This window comes from Notechis scutatus, chromosome 14 (assembly GCF_049901735.1).
Source record: "Notechis scutatus isolate UNSWTSFEM ecotype Mainland chromosome 14, rNotScu1.2, whole genome shotgun sequence".
NCBI lineage: Eukaryota > Metazoa > Chordata > Lepidosauria > Squamata > Elapidae > Notechis > Notechis scutatus.
The window spans coordinates 2834397-2858645 of record NC_142022.1 but is presented as its reverse complement, the minus strand read 5'-3'; the positions used below and the strand labels follow the sequence as shown (position 1 = coordinate 2858645).

General features: G+C 49.8%; 1 protein-coding gene across 3 annotated transcripts in view; it reads left to right on the top strand.

The window, feature by feature from the left end:
- The window catches only part of SEMA4A (semaphorin 4A), a 65456-nt gene that overhangs the window by 20153 nt on the left and 21054 nt on the right, over window positions 1-24249 (top strand). For 2 of the 3 annotated variants that reach the window (XM_087943244.1, XM_087943245.1), the window contains exons 2-3: window positions 1596-1687; window positions 18797-18963. In XM_087943244.1, the coding sequence (XP_087799370.1) occupies window positions 18867-18963 (97 nt within the window). In that variant the 5' untranslated portion in view covers window positions 1596-1687; window positions 18797-18866. Of the gene's footprint in view, window positions 1-1595; window positions 1688-5151; window positions 5352-18796; window positions 18964-24249 lie in introns of those variants that run through there. The other variant, XM_087943243.1, reaches the window with a different exon arrangement.

Genomic DNA, 24249 nt, shown 5'->3' with positions numbered 1-24249 from the left:
AACCCGAAAGCAGTAAAAGCATCCTTGGGCGAAGCTCCTTGTTGGCAGAAGCAGAAAAACGTTGTAATGGTTCAGTGGTTACTGGACGGTGGGCAGAGCCTGCTGACCGAGTCTCCTGTGGAAGCCGGCTTTCTGGGTAGCAGAGCACGGAGGCCATCCGAGGGTCCCTAAGACTTGAGCCAAGGAGGTTGGGCTGGGCCCCTCCTGTCCTGCCCAAATCCTGGGTCACCTCACCCACTAAGGAGGTTGGTACCAGGCTGAGGCCAAGGGAGGGAGGAGTCAAGCCAGTCATCTGTCTCAAGTCCCTTTGTGCCCACAAGAGATCCCAGTCTGGCCCATCTTGACTTCCGCTGACTCTTGCCTGCCGCCAGTTTGCTTTGTCCGTTAGTTGGCCAGATTCTTGTCGAGAGCTTGAGCTAGAAGTCGATCTTTACACCCATTTGAGTCGCCTGGATCGCCTGATTTCCTGCCCTGGACAGGCTGCTTTCAATCCCGGGCAGCCAGGCCTGGTTTTAAGCCGCATCTCAGGCCGGTGAAGGAAGCAGCGGCGCCACCGGAGGGCACCTTCGGGCCACAGCTTGGGGGGAGCCCTCTCTGAGACTGGCTCCCCTCCTTTGCTGCTGCTGCTACTGTGAGTGGCGGGTGCTGATGTCACAGATGAGGAGGCTGAGTCACCTGGGCGGAGCTGGGGGGCACCCAGGGGACCCCCAGCTCTCGGTCGAGGGCAAGGAGAGCGTTAGGAATACGGGGAATTACCTCCACAGAGAGGAAGGAGCTGGCCCGAATTGGGGGCTCAAGAGAAGGGAGGGGCTGAGTCCTTGGTCCTGCCGAGAGGGGCTCAGGAGGGGGGTCCTCCAGGGCAGAAGAGGGGAGCTCCGGCCTCTGCGTCTGCCCGGGGTTCCTTCCCTGCTCCCACATCTGCCTGGTTGGTTGGCTTGAAAGTAGGTCGATTTTGGGGTCTGGGTCGGCTCCAGAAACGGACGGACGGATGGCGTGGGGAGGGGGGGGTCTCCCTGCAGGGGGAGGGGGCTTCTGTCTCCCTGCCCCTTTCTCCGAAACCGCCCCAGCCCAGGCGAGGGACAAAGGGAGGTCTCTGGGCTCCGTGGAAAGGGCATCTCGGGAACAGGTGGCTGTTGCTTTCGTTTCTTTCTTACACTTATTTGCCTTCCTGTTAGAGGTAGTCCTTGACTTATGGCCACAGGCGGGGCCAGAACTTCTGTCGCTGAGCAAAGCAGTTGATCAGGTGGATTTTACGACCTTTCTTGCGACACCCTTCCCCCGTTGGCCTTCCTTGTGGGGAGCCCCCTGGGAGCCCGGAAGGTGGGGATCACGTGGAGGCCGCACCCGTCCTAAACACCTGCCCAAATGCTGAGCACGTGACCGCGTGGGTCTGTGTGTTGTGATGGGTGTAACCGGGAGGACCTATCCTAGAGGCCACGTTTTCCAGTGCCGTGGTAGCTTTGAACAGCCAACTAAACGAACGGAGGAAGATGCGGGGACTGGGATTCGTTTCTCTTTTTCTAAGCGGGGGGGCTGAGACCAAACCCAAACCCTGAAAACGGGGACTTACCAAGAAGCTTCTTTCTCTCCCCCAGATCCCACGGAGGCGTCTGCGTGCTCCCTTGCCCGACCTTGTCCTCTTGGGGGTCCCACTTGGTCGCTGACCTGGATGAACGGGCTCTGAGAGGTAAATAAAAGGGGAGAGGGGGAGGAGGAGAGGGAGATGTAGCTTTGAGGGGAGGGGTGCTTGTCTTCCCACTGGGCTGCAAAAGAACTAAAGCAGCGGCCTCCAACCTTGGCAAGCTGAAGCCGGGTGGACTCCAATCCCAGAATTCCCCAGCCACCTTTGCGGACTCCAACTCCCAGAATTCCCCAGCCAGCTTGCGGACTCCAACTCCCAGAATTCCCCAGCCAGCTTTGCGAACTTCAATTCCCAGAATTCCCCAGCCAGCTTTGCGGACTTCAATTCCCAGAATTCCCCAGCCAGCTTTGCGGACTCCAACTCCCAGAATTCCCCAGCCAGCTTCGGACTTCAACTCCCAGAATTCCCCAGCCAGCTTTGCGAACTTCAATTCCCAGAATTCCTCAGCCACCTTTGCGGACTTCAACTCCCAGAATTCCCCAGCCAGCTTTGCGGACTTCAACTCCCAGAATTCCCTAGCCAGCTTTGCTGGAGGACTTCAATTCCCAGAATTCCCCAGCCAGCTTTGAGGACTTCAGTTCCCAGAATTCCCCAGCCAGCTTTGAGGACTTCAGTTCCCAGAATTCCCCAGCCACCTTTGCGGACTTCAACTCCCAGAATTCCCCAGCCACCTTTGCGGACTTCAACTCCCAGAATTCCCTAGCCAGCTTTGCTGGAGGACTTCAACTCCCAGAATTCCCCAGCCAGCTTTGCGGACTTCAACTCCCAGAACTCCCCAGCCACCTTTGCGGACTTCAACTCCCAGAATTCCCCAGCCACCTTTGCGGACTTCAACTCCCAGAATTCCCCAGCCACCTTTGCGGACTTCAACTCCCAGAATTCCCTAGCCAGCTTTGCTGGAGGACTTCAACTCCCAGAATTCCCCAGCCACCTTTGCGGACTTCAACTCCCAGAATTGCCCAGTCAGCTTTGAGGACTTCAACTCCCAGAACTCCCCAGCCACCTTTGCGGACTTCAACTCCCAGAATTCCCCAGCCACCTTTGCGGACTTCAACTCCCAGAATTCCCTAGCCAGCTTTGCTGGAGGACTTCAACTCCCAGAATTCCCCAGCCACCTTTGCGGACTTCAACTCCCAGAATTCCCCAGCCAGCTTTGAGGACTTCAACTCCCAGAATTCCCTAGCCAGCTTTGCTGGAGGACTTCAACTCCCAGAATTCCCCAGCCACCTTTGCGGACTTCAACTCCCAGAATTGCCCAGTCAGCTTTGAGGACTTCAACTCCCAGAACTCCCCAGCCACCTTTGCGGACTTCAACTCCCAGAATTCCCCAGCCACCTTTGCGGACTTCAACTCCCAGAATTCCCTAGCCAGCTTTGCTGGAGGACTTCAACTCCCAGAATTCCCCAGCCACCTTTGCGGACTTCAACTCCCAGAATTCCCCAGCCAGCTTTGAGGACTTCAACTCCCAGAACTCCCCAGCCACCTTTGCGGACTTCAACTCCCAGAATTCCCCAGCCACCTTTGCGGACTTCAACTCCCAGAATTCCCTAGCCAGCTTTGCTGGAGGACTTCAACTCCCAGAATTCCCCAGCCAGCTTTGCGGACTTCAACTCCCAGAATTGCCCAGTCAGCTTTGAGGACTTCAACTCCCAGAACTCCCCAGCCACCTCTGCGGACTTCAACTCCCAGAATTCCCCAGCCACCTTTGCGGACTTCAACTCCCAGAATTCCCTAGCCAGCTTTGCTGGAGGACTTCAACTCCCAGAATTCCCCAGCCACCTTTGCGGACTTCAACTCCCAGAATTCCCCAGCCAGCTTTGAGGACTTCAACTCCCAGAACTCCCCAGCCACCTTTGCGGACTTCAACTCCCAGAATTCCCCAGCCACCTTTGCGGACTTCAACTCCCAGAATTCCCTAGCCAGCTTTGCTGGAGGACTTCAACTCCCAGAATTCCCCAGCCAGCTTTGCAGACTTCAACTCCCAGAACTCCCCAGCCACCTTTGCGGACTTCAACTCCCAGAATTCCCCAGCCACCTTTGCGGACTCCAACTCCCAGAATTCCCCAGTCAGCTGGCTGGGGAATTCTGGGAGTTGAAGTCCGCCAGGCTTAAAGTGGCCGATGTTGGAGACCCCTGAACTAAAGGATAATCCACACTTTCATTTTTCCCTGTGTGTGGGGGGGGGGGCGGGGGGAGGGAAAAGGACGCAGAGGCTGCAGGCAAGTCATTCTCGACTCACGACCCCAATTGACCCCAACATTTCTGTTGCTAAGCGAGGCAGTTGTTAAGTGAACTTTGCCACGGCGGAATTGCTGCAGTTGTCAAGTTAGCAACCTGGTTGTTTAAGTGAATCTGGCTTCTCCGTTGGCTTCGCTTGTCGGAAGGTCTCAAAAGGGATCCATTCCCCTGATCCCGGGACTCTGCGACCGTCATAAGTATGAATCAGCTGCCAAGTGCCTGAATTTTGACGACGCGACCATGGGGATGCTGGCAACGGTCGTAAGTGTGAGAAAAGGCTCACGAGTCCCTTTTTTCAGCGCTGTTATAACTTCGGTCACTAAAGAAATGACTTTCAATTGGAGTCGACCTATATCTCGATAAAAAGCGAAATGCCCCTCAGGCATCACCACAAAATCTCCAGAAGCGTAAAGCCTACAAACTTGAAAATTGGGCACGTAGGTTCCTCTCGGCTTCTAGGGGCTCGCTAAGAAAGGATTTTTCCAAATGACCATCAGAGCATTCCGAGTATTTCCTATATTATTACTATTATTAAGACGCTCTGATGCTAAGGAGTTCGACTCCCCCTCCCCACCTGGAAAGAAATCTCTTCCAAAGGCAAAAAACAAGCAGGGGACGAGTTTTAGCTTCAGAGCACCAAGCAGCTTTAGTACAGAATAGTTGAGCTAAGCCCCGCCCAGGCTCCTTGCTGTCTCCTTACACAGCAAATACTGTTTCAGTTTCCAAACAGCCCTCAACTCTGTCACACACTGACAGGACGCTCACCAGAGGAATACCGATGGATGCTGGGAGGCAGAGGCACAATTCCACACACCCCTTATTTTCCTCCCCCAAAACTAAGCCCCACCACATAGCTTCATAGCAAAGCATGGTTATCGAGCTAGTACGTGATATGTATCTGCACGTATAGTGTGTAAAGCAAAAGCGTTGTGGTACTTTTTCACATTTGCCCTGACGAAGCGGGTGTGAAGCACAAAGCGTGTGTGAGCCAGGATTACTCAGTCCTCCCAGGATGAAAGGAGCTTCCTGGGCCGGATCTTCTACCATCCCTTTTGCTCCGTCCACCCAGGCCTTCAACGGGGTGCCCCAGTCTGCCTGGCAGGGCCCAGCGCATCCCGAGGGGCCCAGGAACTCCGGGTGGGCTCCCCCCGTGAGGCTCTAGGGGAGAGCCGTGGGCTGCCTGCGCCCCCTCCCTCCCCAGTGGGGTGCGGAGTCGGGAGGCTGCTCAAGGCAGCCTGGATGTGTCTGTACTCGCCGCCTGCCTCGCTGGCTGGACTTTCAGGTTTGCTGCGTAGCGAGTGGCAGCCTCTGCTCTCTCCGGCGGGGCCTCTGCCAGCCAGGCGGCTTCAGGGCCCGGAGCCCGGGAGCCGGTCTGTGGTGGGCTGCGGGGCCGGTGGGGGCTCTCGGTTCCCACCCTCCCCGCCGGGAGCCCTACGTGCTCACCCAGGAAGATGCCCCCGATGCCAGAAAGGTAACGCGCTTCCTCCTGCGGGCAGCTGGGGGAGGAAGGTGGCACAGTCCTGGTGGGCCTGGTGGGAGGGTGGGGTGCCTTTGATCTTTTGAGGGGGGAAAAGGAAAATACACCCCTAGGACCAGATCCTGGGCTCTGGGCGGTGTGTGTGGGGAGTCTGTGTCCTCCCTCTGCCTGCCTCAACTTTTCTGAGTCTTTCAAGCTCCCCAGGTAATTGTTTTGCATGGAAGCTGCGTGTATTTTTGTACCCACCACTTGATGTCACTTCGTCTAACCTGCGTAGGTTGCGCCGAGCGTGTCTCCCGAAGGAGAGCATTTCGGACGTTGCTTTGACGTGTTTTTGAGTACGATTTTTCTCTTGGCGTGTATTATTCCTTATGGCCAACTGCGTGACGTTCAGGAGGCGGCCAAAGGGACCCTTTGGATGAGGGGCAGGACGTTTGTCTGCGGATTGGAGCCCCGCACGGACTCCTTGCGGGAAACAGGAAAAAGGGTGGAATAAACTAATAGGTTACAGGGAAAATGTAAATAATGTTGTAACCATAGAGTGGTTTTTTTGTGCTTATAACTGCTGTAAAAGTTGCCTCTTTATTTTTCTTTCTGCTTTGATTTCTGCACAATTGTCTTTGCTCCTTCCTTTCTCCTTTCTCCTCTCTCCCTCCATCCTTCCCTCTTTTCCCCCTTCCCTTCCCTTCCTTTTCCTTTCCTTTCCTTTCCTTCTTCCCTTTCCTGTCCTTTCTCCATTCTAAATGGTAGACTAGTAGGATTTTGATCATGTCATCAAGGGATACTGTAAGTGCAAGGACTGATGATAAGTCACTTCTTTCAGGGCTTTGAATGTAACTTTGAGCAGTGAGTAAGTGAGTGGTCATAAGTGTAATTCCTTTGTTTTGCCCCTCCCTCCCAACCTCCTGAGGTGCTTCTGAATTTTACCTCTGCCTTCCAGTTGACTAACCTCCTCCTTTTAGTCACCTGCAGATTTGATAAGCGTTTCCTACCCTCTTCATCCAAATCCTTGATAAAAAAATATTCCTGAGTAGGGGGTCTGGGATGGACCTGCCTGACAGGGCACCATGGATTGACTCCCTACGAGCACAGTTTTTAAGGCAGCTGCGTATTTACCCCGTTGTTGATTCAGCCCGCGCTTAAAACAGCTTATTACTCAGAATATGTCATGGGATAGTTTGTTGAAATCATTTCTCCAGCAAAACAGAAAGCAAGCTCTATGTCTGAGGCAGTTCTGCTATCAGGGAAGGGAATTGCCCAGCAAAAAGCAAAACCAGGTTTAAGTTGGCCAGACTTCTTCAAAAGTCCTTTGCTGATCGCGACTTCCGGTCATGACTGCATCGCTTTCAAGTTAAGGCCTGTTCTAAAACCTCCTTGGGTATCCAGGGAAGACCGAGGGGTTTGCAGCTGCATGTTGGATGACCATTTGCCTGAAATGGTCTAGGGCAGGGGTGTCCAACCTTGGCAACTTTAAGACTTGTGGACTTCAACTCCCAGAATTCCTCAGCCAGGAATTCTGGGAGTTGAAGTCCACAAGTCTTAAAGTTGCCAAGGTTGGACACCCCTGGTCTAGGGTTTCCCGCTTGAGCAGCAGGGGTTGGACTAGAAGACCTTCGGGGTCCCTTCCAACTCTGTTCTTCTATCCTGCTCTCCAGGGATCCGAGGAGGACTGGGAGCCCAACTCCAGGGCATCTCAGCAGACTCCTCTACGCAGCCCCACCGGATATTGTCATGGCTGCCCATGTGACCTTCTTGACCCGTATCTCGGTGAGCGATTGATTGGGAGAATGCAGGAAGATGGGGAAACTGGGGAAACTGGTGAAAGGCGAGAGAAAAGGAGAGGAAATGAACAAAGGCCACTCCTCCCCCACACAGGCATCCCTCGGACCTCCGCCTCCCTGGGCGGGGTGGGGGTCCCACCTCAGCTAATTGAAGGCGAGAGCAGGTAGAGCCGTAAAAAAGTCAACATCCAGCCCCTCCCAAAGCTATAAATAATCGCCCACCCCCTGAAAACAGACGGTCTCTGGGTGTGAAGTCTTGAGTGGGGGGGGTAAAAAGAAAAGGGGGAGGGTCTGCTTTCTCCTCTGGGAATGTAGGAGTGGACTAGGTGATCTTCAGGTCCCCACGATGGAGTCCTTCTGACCTGGAGATTTAAATTCATTTCTTGGCCCTGTTGCTCTCGGGCGTCCACTTCCGTTCGGTCCTTCATCCAACTATTCACCATCTCCTGGTGGGATTATTTTCGTCTGAGAGGCTGAGCGCAAAGAAGGGTGGCCTCGTCTCTCTTCCTTCCACTTCTCTGTTTCCCCCCATCAGCATTTGGCCCCCTTCTCGGGCCAGCCAGAAAGGCGCATCCTTTGGAGCCGAGCTGAGAAGAGATCCTGCCCTGCGGGTATCCCTGGGTGGCCTCATCCCTTCCGCAGCTCCCTCCAACCTTGGCCTGTCTCCCGGCCTCTGTTTTTCCTCACTTGTCTGCTGTTGTTCCCTTTTTAGCAAGTCCTTCTTTGACAACTCTATGAATCTGGAAATTCCTTCCCCTTCCCCTGCCTCCTCCGCCTCCTCCTCACTGTCACTTCTCTGAGCGGAGTAAACCGGTTTGTGGAAAGTCCAAGATAGTCCTGGACGAGGAAGTTCAGTTTCAGTTTCTCTTAAAATCAAGACCTGCCACATGCCAGAACCCTCCGACGCCTCCTCCTCTCCCGTTCATGCCTCCATCCACCTCTTCCTCCTGTCCAGGAGCTCAAGGGAAGGAGGGATTAGCCTTTGGGGCCTTTTTATTTTTTATTTTTTATTTTATTTTATTTTATTTTGTCATTTATTTTATTTTATTATTTTATTTTATTTTATTTTATTTTATTATTTTATTTTATTTTATTTTATTTTATTTTATTTTATTTTATTTTATTTTATTTTATTTTATTTTATTTTATTTATTTTATTATTTTATTTTATTTTATTTTATTTTATTTTATTTTATTTTATTTTATTTTATTTTATTTTATTTTATTATTTTATTTTATTTTATTTTATTTTATTATTTTATTTTATTTTATTTTATTTATTATTTTATTTTATTTTATTTATTTATTGATTGTCAAGATGATTGTAAAAGATTATGAATACATGGATACATATAAGAAAAATAAAAGAAACAATAGGACAGGACGTAAATAAACAGAGTTATGAATACATGGATACATGGAAGAAAAATAAAAGAAGCAATAGGACAGGGACGGTAGGCACGTTGGTGCGCTTATGCACGCCCCCTACAGACCTCTTAGGAAAGGAGTGAGGTCAACGGTAGACAGTCTAAGGTTAAAGTTTTTGGGGTTTGGGGAAGAAACCCCAGAGAATCTTGAGTATTTCAAGTCCCTGAGACTTCAAGCTTCACTGGGAGGTTTTCAAGAAGACCTTAGGAAGGCATCAACCGCGTCTTCTCCTGGGCCGGGTGGTGAGAAGAGACCCTGTGGTATCCCTCCCATTTATTTTAATCCAGAGGGTGTCCGTCACACGGCCAGACTCCTTCATTTTGGATCGCTGGGCAGAAAAGAGCATTTGCACCAGATAGTCTAACTCCTTCCTTTCTGATGGCCTCCGAGATCCTTTGCAACACTCTTACTCTGTTGCACCTGTTCCCCTCGAGCCACTCAGGTGTTATATTCCCATCCTGGGAGTGCCCCCCCCCCCCAGACCTCCTTTTTACCTTTGAGGTCAAGAGTGGAGGCTCCCCTGATTTTCTTCCATGCGTTGAGCATTGCTATATAAACCATGATGTCAGTGACACGATTTAAATGTCCAGTTCTGAGTTCAACGTTTTCTTTCTGTCTTCTCACGTCCCAGAATGAATTGAATTGAATTCTTTATTGTCATTGTACACAGTATACACATACAACGAAATTCACATCACACCCAGAGACCAGACTCAACACGCACACACACACACGACAATCCCCAAACACCTCCCCACCCACCAAAATTCCCCGCCTCCTAAAAACCCACAAGCATCCACGCAACAGACCAAGTAATAATGATCGATAATTTGAGATTTTTGGGACTGCTCCCTAAACTTTTAGCGGCGTCGTTTCTCCTCCTTGGAGGCCAAAGCACCCAGATCCCATTTGGTCTCCTTTTGCCAGATCCCCATGGCTGAAGAGAGCAGAATTCAAGCGAATTAATCACAGCAACTGACTTGAGTCATATACTCTATGAACCCGGCCGGCTCCTTTCGCCCACTGGCTTGACGTGAGGTCTGCGGTGGGCCACATAGTGGTCAAGGGCAGACCTCTTGCTGCCCATCTCCAAAGTAATTCATCGATGGCTTGATGGTATTGTGCAAAAAAAAAAAAAAAAAAAAGAAGTAGGACCTGGATAGTCCTCGAATTGCAACCAACAATTGGGACCAATGAAGTGGCCATTAAGTGAGTTGCGCTCAATTTTATGACTTTTTTGCAACGGTCGTGAAGCAAATCACCATGGTTGCTAAGTGAATCACAGAGCCGCTAAGCAAATCCAGCTTCCCCCATTAACTTGGCTTACCAGGAGCCCCGCTGGGGTGGGTCAGTTATATGATCCCCGGATGCTGCCACTGTGATAAATGCCCGCTATCATTCCCCAGGGCATGAATTGCGAAGGATGCGGTGATGGTCGTGTGCGTGAGGGGTATAAGTCCCTTTTTTCACCATCATTATATCCTCAAACAGTTGCCGAAAGAAGGATCCTAAGTCGAGGACTGCTTGCGTTGATTTAACCAATAATAAAAAGGAGATCTTAGATGCGATCCTTAAAGTTCTGTGCGCAGTGTCCCTGGCTTCTAGTCCTCTCCGTTCCTTTCTGCACAGAATGCACATCTAGACTGGGTGAAACCAGGCTCAGTAGCAGGAATTGTGAGAGGGATCTTGGAGTCTTAGTGGACAGCCAGCTAAATAGGAGCCAAAATAGCCAATGCAATCCTGAGTGGCATTAACAGAGGGATACAATTGAGATCAAGGCAGGTACTAATACCACTCTGTAAAGCCTTAGTAAGGCCACACCTAGAGTACTGCATCCAGTTTTGGCCACCACATTATAAAAAAGAGGTTGAGACTCTAGAAAAAGTGCAGAGAAGAGCAACCAGGATGATTAAGGGGCTGGAGACTAAAACATATGAAGAACGGTTACAGGAACTGGATTTGGGTAATCGAGGGAAGAGAAGGACCAGGGGAGACAGGATAGCAGTCTTCCAATATCTGAGGGGCTGCCATAGAGAGGAGGAAGGGGTCAAGCTATTCTCCAAGGTACCCGAAGGCCAGACAAGGAACAATGGATGGAAACTGAGCAAGGAGAGATTCAACCTGGAAATAAGGAGGAATTTTCTGACAGGGAGGACAATCAACCAACGGAACAGAAGTTGCCTTCGGAAGTTGTGGGAGCGCCATCACTTGAGGCTTCCAAGAAGAGATTGGACTCCCATCTGTCAGAAATGGTGTAGGGCCACCTGCCTGGATGGGTGGGGGGGTTGGACTAGATGACCTACAAGGTCCCTTCCAACTCTGATTATCTCTTAATCAGAGCGAGGGCCGCTTTGGGAGCCGAGATAAGCAATTCTAAAGTGAATTTGCTCAGAGACGGGCCTTGTGGTGATTCCTGAGGTTTCCATGCCAGCAAAAAACAGTTGTAGCGAGCCGATTTTTTTTCCGTTTTCTTTTCTGAAGAATGCAATTAGAACCATGAGCAGACCTGGAACGTTTAACGGATCTCAGATTCCTGGGGAATGCAGGTGCGATCTTCTCTTCCTAACCATCTGCCAGCCACAAACCTAGTGTGCGTGCCCCCCCTTTTCTCAGATGCTGCCATGGCGGTCCATCTGTCTGGCAGATGGCGGGAAAATATGGGGAAATTGGCTCCCACCTGTCTCCGTGCTTAGCTCTCTCTCTCACCCTGTGGATGCTCCAGAGATGCCAAATCAGACACAAACACACCACTCGCTGTGCTCCCTGTTCTTGGAAAGGGCTGTGGGGATTTTGTGTTACCTTTATTTCCTTCGAGGAAAGATTTGGGGTACCTTAAAAACCTCAGTTTTGTCCCTCTTCCGCATCTTTAAACAGACATCCTGACGCCTTTAAAACAATGTTTCAGTCATTTTCAGATGGGTGGACTTCAACTCCCAGAATTCCCCAGCCAGCCAAGCTGGCTGGGGAATTCTGGGAACTGAAGTCCACATCTCTAAACAATGCTCAAAGCCCACCTCAAACAAGGCTCTAAAGATCACTGATGCCAACCACCCTAAGCCCCAGCCATCAACGGATGTCTGGCTCAGGCATTGTGGGAGTTGCAGTACCAGACTCCAGAAAGCACCTGGTTCATCCCCGACCGGAAACCGCAGTTTCAAGCCGTGTTTTTTTTCCTTGGGCTCCTTCCCTCCTTCCTGGCTGCTGTTCCGTGTTTCTGCCTCTGGCCTCTGCCTGTTCTGGATCTGCTGCAATAAAGTAGAGATCACAAGATGAATTTCCAAGGGGGGCAGAAGCAGCTGGGTTGCTTTCTCTGCAAAAGACTCCTTTTCTTGGCCAATGCGGAGGGTTTTGAGCAGGCAGAGGCCAAAGAAACGTGCCTGAGAAAGGAATCAGCCAGGGAGGGGCTGCCTGGGGGAGCCGCCTCCTGGCTCACGGACAGGTACACACCGTCCCTGCAACGGAGGCCAAAATGAGCTCTTTTTCAGCCAACTCACCACCGGCTCGCCGGGTCGGAAGTCAGCTGTGCAGGCCAAAGCGACTTCAGGAATGACGAGGTCTCTGGGTCTGGGAAGTCTTTGCTAAAGACCTGGAGGTGGGGAGAGAAGACCCCCACCCCCCAGGCGCCAGCAGATGGCCCCAGGACAGGCAGAGGGGTCATGGGAATGGATGCGAGGCTAGCAAGCGGGCCTCGGGATAGAGAATGTGGAATAGCCGGGTCGAAAGGGACCTCGGAGGTCGTCTAGTCCAACCCCCTGCTCCATCAGGAAACGCTATAGCAGGGTTGGCGAACCTTTTCGGCGCCGCGTGCTGAAATGGGAGCGTGTGTGCGGGGGAGCACTGGAAACCGGAAGGGCAGCTCCCCAGCGCACCACCCGGTCTTCCGGTTTCTGCCACGCATGCGCGCACAAAAGACCGGCTAGCCGGTGCGCATGCATGCACCGGAAACCAGAAGAACAACGGGCAACGGCTGGTGTGCCCGGAGAGATGGTTCTGCATGCCACTGTAGTATACTATTCTGGATAAGTGGCTGTCCAGTCTCTTCTTGAAAGCCTCCACTGTTGAAACACCCACAATTTCTGGAGGGAAGCCGTTCCACTGGCTAATTGTTCTAATTGTCAAGAAATGATAATTCCCTCCACCGTTCCCTGTACGCTTTAGCCTCCAGACCCCTTTGTTTGAAATGGATCTGGTGCCTGGAGCTCTGCGAGGAAGCAGGATCAACCCAGATCAGCGTTCCTCAACCTTGGCTGCTTTTAAAATGCATGGACTTCAACTCCCCGATTTCCCCAGCCAATGTGAACGAACGGTCATGATACAAAAGGTTGTAAGTCCAGGGCCACCGGTCACTAAATTCAGACCAGCAAGAGCCCTTAGACTTATATCCCGCTTCACGATGCTTTACAGCCCTTTCTGAGCGGTTTACAGAGTCAGCTTATTTGCCCCCAACAATCCGGCTCCTCATTTTACCAACCTTGGAAGGAGGGAAGGCTGAGTCAACCTGGAGCCGGTCAGGATCGAACTGTCCAACTGTCAGCAGAAGGAGCCTGCAGTCCTGCATTCCAACCCCTGCGCCACCTTGGAAATATTTGCTTGACGGAGAGACCCATCTGCAGACTTCAGCAGCCGTAGAAGTTTCTGCTCCGGGATTTTTGAATTGTCTTCCAACTTGACAGTTGATGACAGTCACAAAAGACGGGCGGCCATTGCAAGCATGTTGTGAAATTGCTTCGCATGTGTGGGCAAACTTTGGCAAGAGAAAGCAGCGTGTCCTTGCAAACATTTGTGCCTCTTTGGAAATCAGCCTGAGCAGTTAGAGCCCCCACTCACCCACCCACCCGGGCCTGCAGGAGGTGGTGTGCCCGGCAGCTGGCAACTTTTCAGCAGGGTTTCTGGGTTGGTTTCCACCCTGGCTGAAATGTCAGCCAGGCCAGGAAGATGGAGATGACCTCGCCTTATCGCCCGTCGTGCGCTCCGTTCACCTGAGGGTTGGTGCCAGCAGCAGCCAAGCGGGCAGGGAACGGACGCCTAGGCTCGGCCTGTGGTGCACCAAAGCGCTGGAAAAGGAGGCCAGTGTGTGACCCCTTAGCAGAACTTGGCAGTTTCTCGATTTTGGTCTGTGGTGTGTCTTTCCTGTTCTGAGGCAGGGAAGAAAGGGGCCACTGCAAGAATGAAAGCAAACGCAGGACAAAGAGGAAACGAGAGAGGGTCAACCGGAAGACGCCCGAGGATCTTTTTATGCCCCTAAACTTCAGATAGGCTGAGATCAAGCCCTGTGGATCTACTGATGACGTGCCAGTTGGCTTGAGAAAAGAGCCGTCAGTAGCAATTGTGGCAGCGTTGGTCCATGGGGTGTGTTTGGAAATCCAAAATTCATTCTTTTACAGCGAGCTGGACAACTATGACAAGTTTTCATCATCTTGATAGGGCCGGCTGTTTCTGTGACAGCAAACTCTATTCATCGGCAAAACCCAAAGTCAAGACTTCCCTTGCTTTTCTCCCTCTCCAGCACAAAGTCCAGAAGCGGTTTCCACACAGAAACAAAACTGAATAATAGAATATATATTTATTTATTTTTATTTATTTGATTTGCCAATTGTTTGCAAGATAATAAGTATAAGTGTATACATAGTTGTGAATACATGAAATGGGTACATATAAGAAAAATAAAAGAAGAATAAGAGAAACAATAGGACAGGGACGGTAGGCACGTTGGTGCGCTTATGCACGCCCCCTACAGACCTCTTAGGAAAGGGGTGAGGTCAATAGTAGACAGTCTAAGGTTAAAGTTTTTGGGGTTTGGGGAAGAAACCACAGAGTCAGGTAGAGTATTCCAGACATTGACCACTCTATTGCTGAAGTCGTATTTCCTGCAATCAAGTTTGGTGCGGTTAACTTTGAGTTTGTATCTATTGTGTGCTCTTGTGTTGTTATGGTTGAAGCTGAAGTATTCATTGACAGGTAGGACATTGCAATGTATGATTTTATATACCATGCTTAAGTCAGACCGAAGGCGGCGTAATTCAAGGTTTTCTAGTTCTAGAATTTCAAGTCTGGTGGCATAAGGTATTCTACAACGAGTAGAGGAGTGGAGAACTCTTCTTGTGAAATATTTCTGGACTTTCTCAATTGTGCTAATATCAGATACGTAATGTGGGTTCCAGACTGATGAACTGTATTCGAGTATTGGTCTAGCAAATGTTTTGTATGCTCTGGTTAGTAGTGTGATATTACCAGAGAAAAAGCTACATAGGATTAGGTTAACAACTCTTAATGCCTTTTTGGCTATGTAGTTGCAGTGGGCTCTATATATTAATCTAATATAAAATAATACATTAATCTAATCTAAACTAATAATAGAATATATAATATAGTCTAATCTAATAATTTCTAACTGAAACAGTCCAGGTGGCCGTCTCGGCTAGCTCCATCCCTTTTCCCATCCATTCTTCCATGCTGGGGGTTGATGAGTCTTTCCATTTCTGCCCATGCTCAGATCTATGGAGAGCTTCCTGTACTGGCTAGGGGTCTTCAACCCCACTGTGTATCCCTGGTGGCACCGTCCACCCCGCCTTGCTCCATCTTAGCACAGAGGAGGAGGAGGCTTGGTCAATCCCCTCAAATGCCTTCCTTGAAGTGCCAAGTTCACGATCTTCACCACATGCCTTCATCTTTGCAAATCGAATCAAAGGCAAAGGAAGCCATCGCTTGAGACTTTCAAGAAGAGGTTGGACCGCCGTTTGTCAGAAATGGTGTAGGGTCTCCTGCTTGGGCGGGGGGTTGGACTAGATGACCTACAAGGTCCCTTCCAGCTCTGATTATCTGTTAAGCAACAAGATTAATGTGGCGCGTGTTATTTTTTAACAACCTTCCCTTCTCAATGCTTCCAGGCTGACTGGTTGAGCATCTCGCCCACCCTCCCCCCACCCCAGATTTTCCCAGGCGCCGCCGTCACTTATGCCAGTCTGGAGTTTCCTGGGTCCCCTTTTAGAAAGACAGGAAGGAAGTTGCTTGTCTTCCCTCAATTGAGTTCCCCAAAATGACGGCTGCTGGCTCCCAGGACTCTTTAGTTCTCTGTGATGTGACCTTCTTTGGCCAGGCTGACTTGAATTAAGGCAGTGCAGCCGGACCGCTGGCTGCGGAGGCCCAACTGGGCCCACCTGCCCACCCAGGGAGACGGCCAAATGAAAGACCAGCTCAGATGATGGAGCCAACCCAACCATAGATCTCAAGGGGCATAAGCAGAGTGCCACGCGGCAGCTGCCGAAGCGGCCGGGAGAGTGCAGGCTTGCCGGAGGTGACTTGGAACGCCTCTGCGCCTGCGCGAAGGGCGCGTTTGGTGTGTGCACGGATGCAAAGTGTGTGTGCCTGTGCGCAACGTGCGCCACCCACCAAGCCACGCCCACTGAACCGGTGGTAAAAATATTTGAATCCCACCAGTGTTGTATTTGTTGTGAGTCAAGTTAGGCCTTAGTCTTCCTGGCCCCATCTTGGCCTATTTCCAGATGTCTGTTAGTGCTCCTCCTTTTTTAAAAAAAAACAACCCTCTGCTTTTTGTTTCTCGGTTTATCAGAAAGCTCTTTATGCAACCGGCTTCCAGTTTGAAGTCAGCCTCCTGTTGCCATACTGGTTTCTTTCTCGAGCACCCTTAGCGGTCACATTTGTGACAGTCTCACCGGAGCTTCTGCTTGGTCAGGCGACCTGTGGTGGGCCTTCAAAACAGTGTCACCGTTGGGTTTTCCCCGCCTTAATCCCCAAAGTTTTGATGGATGACCTTGGTGGTTGCGAACCATTTTCCGCATAGGGCTGGATGGGACCTTGGAGGTCTCCTAGTCTAACCCCCTGCTCGAGGCAAGGGATCTTATTATGCCACCCCCCCTCCCTACTTATAGATTACATCCTTGTACTATTTGACTCCAGGGGTCAGTTCCACCTTACCAGGTTTCAGCAATACCAACAATGTCATCTTGCGACTTCTGTGGTTTCGTATTGTCTTTTTAGGTCCGATGGGCCTCCTGCTGCGTTCTTTTCCTTTTCACAACTTCCTTGTAAGATGGGCTGCTTCCTTTCTCTCTAAGCGTTTTGCAAACTCTGGTCCAAGAACCTTGCAGACTGCAGGGCTTTCGGTGTAAATCAACTTGTGAAATCACTCCTAAGTTGAGTGCGGGCTGGTTTTTGTGTCTGTGGCAGATGTCAAAGCAGGACCACCGGTCAGACTCTCCCAGAGGGAGGGATACTGATGTGGGGGCTGCCCTGGGGGAGAACCTTGGAGGGGGTGATAAGAGGAGATGGCCAGGTGAAAGGTCAGCTCAGATGATGGAGTCAACTCAAGCAGCCTGGTTTCTCAATCTGGCAATTTTAAGAGGTGTGAACTTCAGCTCCCAGAATCCCCCAGCCAGCATGAATCTAGATGTGAAGTGCTGGCTAGGGAATTCTGGGAGCTGAAGTCCACGTATCTTAAAATGTCTGAGTTTGAGAAACATTGGGTTAGACCCAAAGGTGGTTCCCCAAGAGGTTAACTGGACTGTCTGGTTTTTTTCCTGGAAGGGAAGCAAAGTGTCTTCAAAGAAAACTCAAAAAGTCCAGCTTCCTCGTGAAAAAAGCCCCTTTGGGACAACCTGGGACCTGGATGACTGGGGATCTCCGTAGACATTGGACCAGACCAGTGGCTCCCAACCTTTTCTTCACCCCAGAGGCCCCCTTTTGTGGCCACAGGTCACGGCCACGGACCCACAAGACTTAACTCAAAATTTAAATCTTAATATTTTTTTCAAGCCTTTGCGGATCCCCTTGTGACATGGTGGCCGTCCAGGGGTCCATGGACCACCGGCTGAGAACTTCTGGACAAGGCAACGGGCAGATGGATGGTTGAAAACAAGTTGTAGTAACCTAGGGTCATAGGAAGCAATTCTGAATGAAGGCAGACCCTCCATTTGCTCCTCGTCAATTGGCAGCTGTCTGTAGATCCAGCCAGGATCCATGGAAGAGTCGAAAGGGGCTGTGGAGGTCATCTAGTCCAAGCCACTACACCGTGTGTGTGTGTGTGTGTGTGCAACGATGGCCCCTTTACAACATATGGACTTCAAAGTTGAATTCCACAGGTTGTAAGGGGGGCCATAGGTGCCCAGCCCTGCCCTACTGAACTTGGAAACGTGGGCACGCTGAGGAAAGGCAGAGTGACTTTTCCCTCTCACCTTTTGCGTTCCCATTCTTTCCAACCTAAGCAAAGCAGGCCTAAGCCGAAACCAGCAGTCTTCCAAGTATTTGAGGGGCTGCCCCAAAGAACTGGGGGCGTCCAATTATTCTCCAAAGCACCAGAGGGCAGGACAAGAAACCATGGATGGAAACTAGCCCCAAAGAGAAGCAACCTGGAATTAAGGAGAAACTTCCTGAATTAACCAGTGGAAGTCCCTTACCTGAATCGGTATCGGTTCTCCTTTCTTCAGCAGGGGGCTGGACTAGAAGACCTCCAAGGTCCCTTCCAGCGCTATCCTAACTCTATTCCAAGAATTTTTGGAATTCCAAATTCAATTGGTAATTCCAATTCGCTTTTACCTCCTCCGTTCCCATCCCCTAATTTCCCCCTTCTACCACAACGGAGGCGCAAGGGATTGTGGGCAGGGATGGCCGAGCACCTTTTTATTTGGGGTTTTTTTTTTTTCCTTTCCCCAAAGCAGTTTGCAATCCTCACCTCGTTTTGCACTGTTGCTTCAACTCGGCCTCTCCTCTCCCCCCCTTTTTTTCTGGTGTGTGTAAAAAAAAACCCAGTGGGTTGCAATAGGTTTTGTTCCAAGGATGTTCAGAGACATGACTTGAGAAGGAGAGACAGGTGCTACGAGCAATTTGCCCCCCAAAAAAAGCGGTGGAGTTGAACACCGTTGAAACCACAATGCAGTGATTCTTGTCCAGATGTTTTCTATCTGGCAAGGCAGCTGGCTGGCTCAGGGCCCTCCCACCCCCAGAGAAAGGCTCCCTCGCCCCTTGCAGTGTCTTCAGGGTGCAGTGCCTCCGTCTCCTGCTGCAGCCTCTGCCCTCAACTTGAGCCGACGTCTTCTCCTTCCTCATTTCTGCGAAGAGCCGCCAGCCCAACGGTTCAAGCAGATTGTCTCAGCCACTCCTGTCTGCTCCAGACGAGAGGGAGGCCCTGGATTGGCAAAGCAGGCGCTTCTGACATCCGTTTTCTCCTCCTCTTCTTCTTCTTCTTCTTCTTCCTCCTTCTCCGTTTCTTAACAGTTGCCGAGTCAGGACCTGCCCCCTTCGGTCTCCTTCAGCCTCCTTGGTGACAGCCAGCTGCTAACCAGCCATGAAACCTGGCCGCTTCCCCTGCCTCCTGGGATGCTTTCTGATGGCTGCAGCCAGCCTGGGTAGCAGCGTGGTGCCCAGAATGACCTTTCAGAGAGGTAAGGAGCCACAGGGCAGGGCAGGGCGGGGCCCGGTGGGGGAGGAGTCACCCCTCGGAGGGCCAGGAAAGGGGACCAGAGGCCGAAACAGGTGCTTCCCACTCTCCGGTCGCACCTTCACAATTCATTTGCAGATGATACAACAGTGGTGGGACTCATCTCTTGTGTGTGTGTGTGTGGATGAGTCTGCCTACCGAGATGAGGCGGACCAGTTGCTTTCATGGTGTGGAGACCATAACTTGGTCCTCCACACCAATAAGACCAAGGAGCTGATAGTGGACTACATAGAAGGCATAGATCAGCCCTTGTTTATCAGTGGAGACCGAGGGGAGCAAGTGGGCAGTTTTAAGTTTCTGTGTGTTACCCTAAAAGAGGACCTGACCTGGGGGGCTCACATTGCAGCCCTGGTCAAAAGGGCCCAGCAGAGATTATACTACCTGAGGCTTCTCAGGAAACAACCACTGGATGAAAAACTGCTGGGGACCTTCTACCGCTGCACCGTAGAGAGTATCTTAACTCACTGCACCTCTGTAGGGTTTGCCAATTGCACAGGGGCAGATAGGACGGTGCTCCAGAGGGTTAACGTCATTGCCCAGAGGATCACTGGTTGCCCTCTCCCCTCTTTGGAAGAGCTTCATAGCTCCTTCTGCCTTAAGAAAGTTCAGAACATCCCCAAAGATCCATCTCATCCTGGGAACACTTTTTTTGAACTATTACTATCTGGCAGATGGTACAGGAGAATAATAAAAACAAGGCTGAAAAACAGCTTCTATCTCAGGGCAGGAGCTCTGTTGAATTCTACTGTATAGTGCAGTATTGATGCAGTGTCGGGGGTTCAATGTGTGGAGGGTGTGTTTGTGTTTATTTTCATGGTCACAGTGTGTGCACTGGAGATGGTGTTTGATTTCATTGTAAGAGGTGCAGTGACAATAAAGTAAACTGAACTAGACTAAACAAAGTAACTTACAGTGCATCTCATCAAAACTATTTGCACAAAGGTTGTGGTTATGGTGGCCATGCGTTTATTTATTATTTATTAAGTGTACATGCCACCCATTTCATTGTCAAGAGGCTCTGGGTGACTTTGATAAAAAACAACAACAAAACAATCCCTTAAGACTTTATTAAAATGAACAGAGATTGAATGAGGAATATTTAATGATAACGATTAAATAAGGACCAGAATTGGGAGCCAGAATTTCCGTTGCTAAGCAAGGCAGTGGCAAAGTGAGCCCCCCCCCACCCGATTTTATGATCTTGTTGTTAAGCAAATCATTGCAGTTGTTAAGTGAATCTGGCTTGTCCTATTGACTTCGCTTGCCAGAAGGTGGAATAAGTCATATTTAATGATAGCAATGAAATGACGTCCAGAACTGGGACCCAGAATTCCCGTTGCTAAGTCAGGCGGTGGCAGAGTGTTTGCCATGGTTGTTAGGCAAACCACTGCAGGCATTAAATGAATCATGGGGTCATTAAGTGAATCCAGCTTCCTCCAGTGACTTTTCTTGTCACAATTCAAGAGGGATGGTTCTCAACTGGACATCACAGGACCTGCGCATGCTGGTTGCCAAGCGCCCAGATTTTGATCCTCTCACTGTAGGGCATGGCCCCCCCAACCTCGGGGTCGTGGCCCACTTCCGGGCCTTCAGCCTTCCACAGAAGTGGCAGGTGAGCTTGTGCCTAGGTACACACACCCCTAGTCGCAGGAGCAGCATGCGCACCTCTGTTCCTACACTCAATTTGTGCAAATGGAGCTGTGTACGAGCCACACCCTCTGCCCCACCTTCCCCCCCAAAAAAATCTGCAAAGGTTGGGGGACTTTGCCTTAGGATATGCTGCAATGGCCGTAAATGCGAGGATTGGCCGTAAGTCACTTTTTCCAGGGGCCATGAGAACCTTGAACAGCCATTAAACAAATGGGTTGTAAGTCAAGGACTTAATGTCTACCCAGCTAGGAGAAAGGAGGGGAAGAGAGGCCGGGATCCCCTTCGTTTTTCATTGGTGCTGTTATAATTTATCCCTGTAGCGTTGTAGCTCTGGTTAGCCGTGGATTGTTTTTATTAATTGATGTTTATCTACCTCTTTACGGATGTGGGTGTTTATTGTTGTTGTTTTGTAAACGGTAGCAAAAGCCTCTGTTAATCCAGGCGCATCTAATTGGGGTGAATCAGTAAAGAACCTGCCAAAAATCAGCAATATTGAATGAAAGGCACCTGGGCTCCAGTTAGCACCTGCCGTTTCTCTCAGGAAACCTGAAACCATATTTAAGGCCCATAGACCCCTTTCAAGCCTGCGAGAGAGAAACCTCCTTCACAGCGTCTCCCTGCAGTGTGTTAGTTTGATTGCAAAAGGACAGATCTTTCCTTTTGTGGAGATGCAGTGGAAAAAAAATAATACAATCCAAGTGGTTGACATTGGGGTGCCCAGCCGACACCATTATGTCTCCCACAAATTCCTTCTTCAGGGGAAGCACCAGAGCTTCACAAGGTTTGTTACAGGAGCCACAAGTCCTCCATGCCAACTCTTGAATCAGGGACCCACATTTTCCCGCTCAAAGCCCTCCGTGGCTCATGGTCCGGTTACTTGAAGGACCATGTTCTCCCATGATATCCACCCAACCCACCAGAGCAAGGAGGTAAGAACAGAGGCCTCAAACTTGACAGCTTTAAGACTTGTGGACTTCAACTCCCAGAATTCCTCCTCCTCCAGTCATGTTAGCTCAGGAATTCTGGGAATTGAAGTCCACAAGTCTTAAAGCTGCCAAGTTTGAAGGCCCTTGAGGTAGAAGGTCTCTTCTCTCTCTCTTTTTTTTAATATTATTTTTTATTTTTTTTACATATCTCTTCAAGTGAGCAATGTGATTCCAGGTTACAACATACATACACCGTCCTAATTACATTTTCAGCTTTCTTATCTAGTTTCATATCAAATCATTACCTATTCCATTTTTCTTTTAATAAATTTTCACTTCGTATTATTCCAGAAACAAAAACATTTTCATCCTAAAACATACTGTCCAGTATTTATCCCCTTTATTATCATTTCCATCTTACCACCTATTTTATTTTATATGTTCTCTTCATTTACTTTCTGAAAGCCAATCTATAGCAAATAAAAAACAAAAAGAAAAAAAAAACTAATATCAATATAGTCATTCTTAATTACTACTTCCACAAAGGGAAGAAATGCAGTCTGAACCCAAAATACAGGTAAAGTAGAAATAAAAAAAAACCAACACAAACTACGCTGAAGTAATTAACACGACAGACCAGGATAATAACTTTTGCAGACTTCCAAAAGATAACAAGGCACACACAGTTGGGAGGACGCCAGATAAGCCTCGACAAAGATAATGCACGCTTTGCTTCCAGCAACTTTGCCATGCGCAGTTTGCCCTTTAAAACAGTCTTCGCAACTGCAGCCCATGAAGGGAATCAGGGCCCTTTCCTCCCCCATAAACCACATTGCTCCCTTATCCATTCCTCCCTGCATGCCCTAGGATGAAGAGGGGGTGGGCCTGGGGTCTTCCTCTGAATGCTCATCTGGCCTGTGCCCTTCCCCAGTTTCCTCCACAGCCACCGGAGCCACACGGCCACTCCCTGTCAGCTGCTCGACCTCCCCCTCCGAATCTGATTCCAACAGGGGCATGACATGTTCCTATATGCCACTTTTCTCTCTAAAGCAGGGGTCTCCAACCTTTGCCCCTTTAAGACTTGTGGACTTCAACTCCCAGAGTTCCTCAGCCAAGTCTGGGAGTTGAAGTCCACAAGTCTTTTTTGTTTTTAAACAAATTTTATTAATTTTACAATTAAAAACAAATCAACAACACATACACGAATAGAAAAACGAGAAAAGAGCAAAGAAAAAAGAAAGAAAAGCAGAACAAAAAGAGAAAGAAAGAAAAAGAAAGAAAAAATGAACGCTTAAAAACAGTTTCATTTTTGTAAGATCTTTTCTTAATTTATACCATATACGCACATCTTATCCATATATATGTTTATATTACACTCATATAAGTTTATCCCATTCTTTTTCACCTTATGATATAAGGTCTATCTTTGATCTAACCATTTATACCAGCAATTCCAATTGTTATAATATATTGAAGAATCTTTGTTTTTTAGGGCTAAAGTTAGTTTGTCCATTTCTGCACAGTCTGAGATTTTTTGGAAGATCATCTGTTCTGTAGATATGTGAGGTAGTTTCCAACACCGAGCAAACGCTAGCCTGGCCACTGTTAATATATGTATTGTTATATGCTTCACTTTTTTTAGGTAGCTGTTTATCGAAAATCCCTAACAGGAAGGACTCTGGTTTATACTCAATCTGTTCTGTTGTTATATCTTCTAGCCACTTTCTAATTCTTTGCCAGTATTTCTGGGTTTTCTTTACAAGACCACCACATATGAAAAAAAAAGGTTCCATCTATTCTTTTACATTTCCAACATTTCGGGCTCGTGTTGGGGAAAGTCCACAAGTCTTAAAGCGGCCAAGGTTGGAGACCCCTGCTGCTCTAGGGCTCCTAACTGTAGGGCAGACGTGGCCTAGAAGCCTTTATCCCATTGCCTTCTTTCCTGGCACAGATGCACGGCCCCTCTTGCCGGCCCGCCCTCTTCTGACCCCCTCCCCAGTCCACGCAGGAGAACGGCCCATAACGGGGGAGGCTCTGAGCCGCCTCTTATTTCCCACCCACTGGCATCCCTGCTGCTTAAACTCAGAATCCAGGCAACGTTTGCAGAAATCAAATCACAAGAAGAATATCCGCCTCGCACGCTGATGGCCGGTAGCACAACACTGCTTTGCACCCAGCCATGGATTTCTCGTGTCAAAAATGGGAATGGATTAACCCAGCCGCTTGCGGGAGCTTTCTAATCCAGCTCTCTTCGGTGCCACCCCGAGGTTGGCCCTGCTGCTGCCCGCATTGGCGCCACTCGGGGTCCCTGGGCAGGTGGGGGGAAGGAGAGAAGGGGGCCATCTGTCCGAAATGGTGTAGGGCAGGGTGTCCAACCTTGGTAACGTTAAGCCAGGAGGACTTCAACTCCCAGAATTCCCAGCCAGCTTTGCTGGCTGGGGAATTCTGGGAGTTGAAGTCCTCCCGCTTAACGTTACAAGGTTGACACCCCTGGTGTAGGGTCTCCTGCTTGGTGGTGGTGGGTGGGTGGGGATTGGACTGGATGACCTACAAGTTCCCTTCCAACTCTGTTAAGCTGTTCGTGCCTCTGAGGGTTAATTGCACACATCTTCTGCAGGCGATAAAAGCCAGGCATGGAGGCTGAGCTGCTGCCA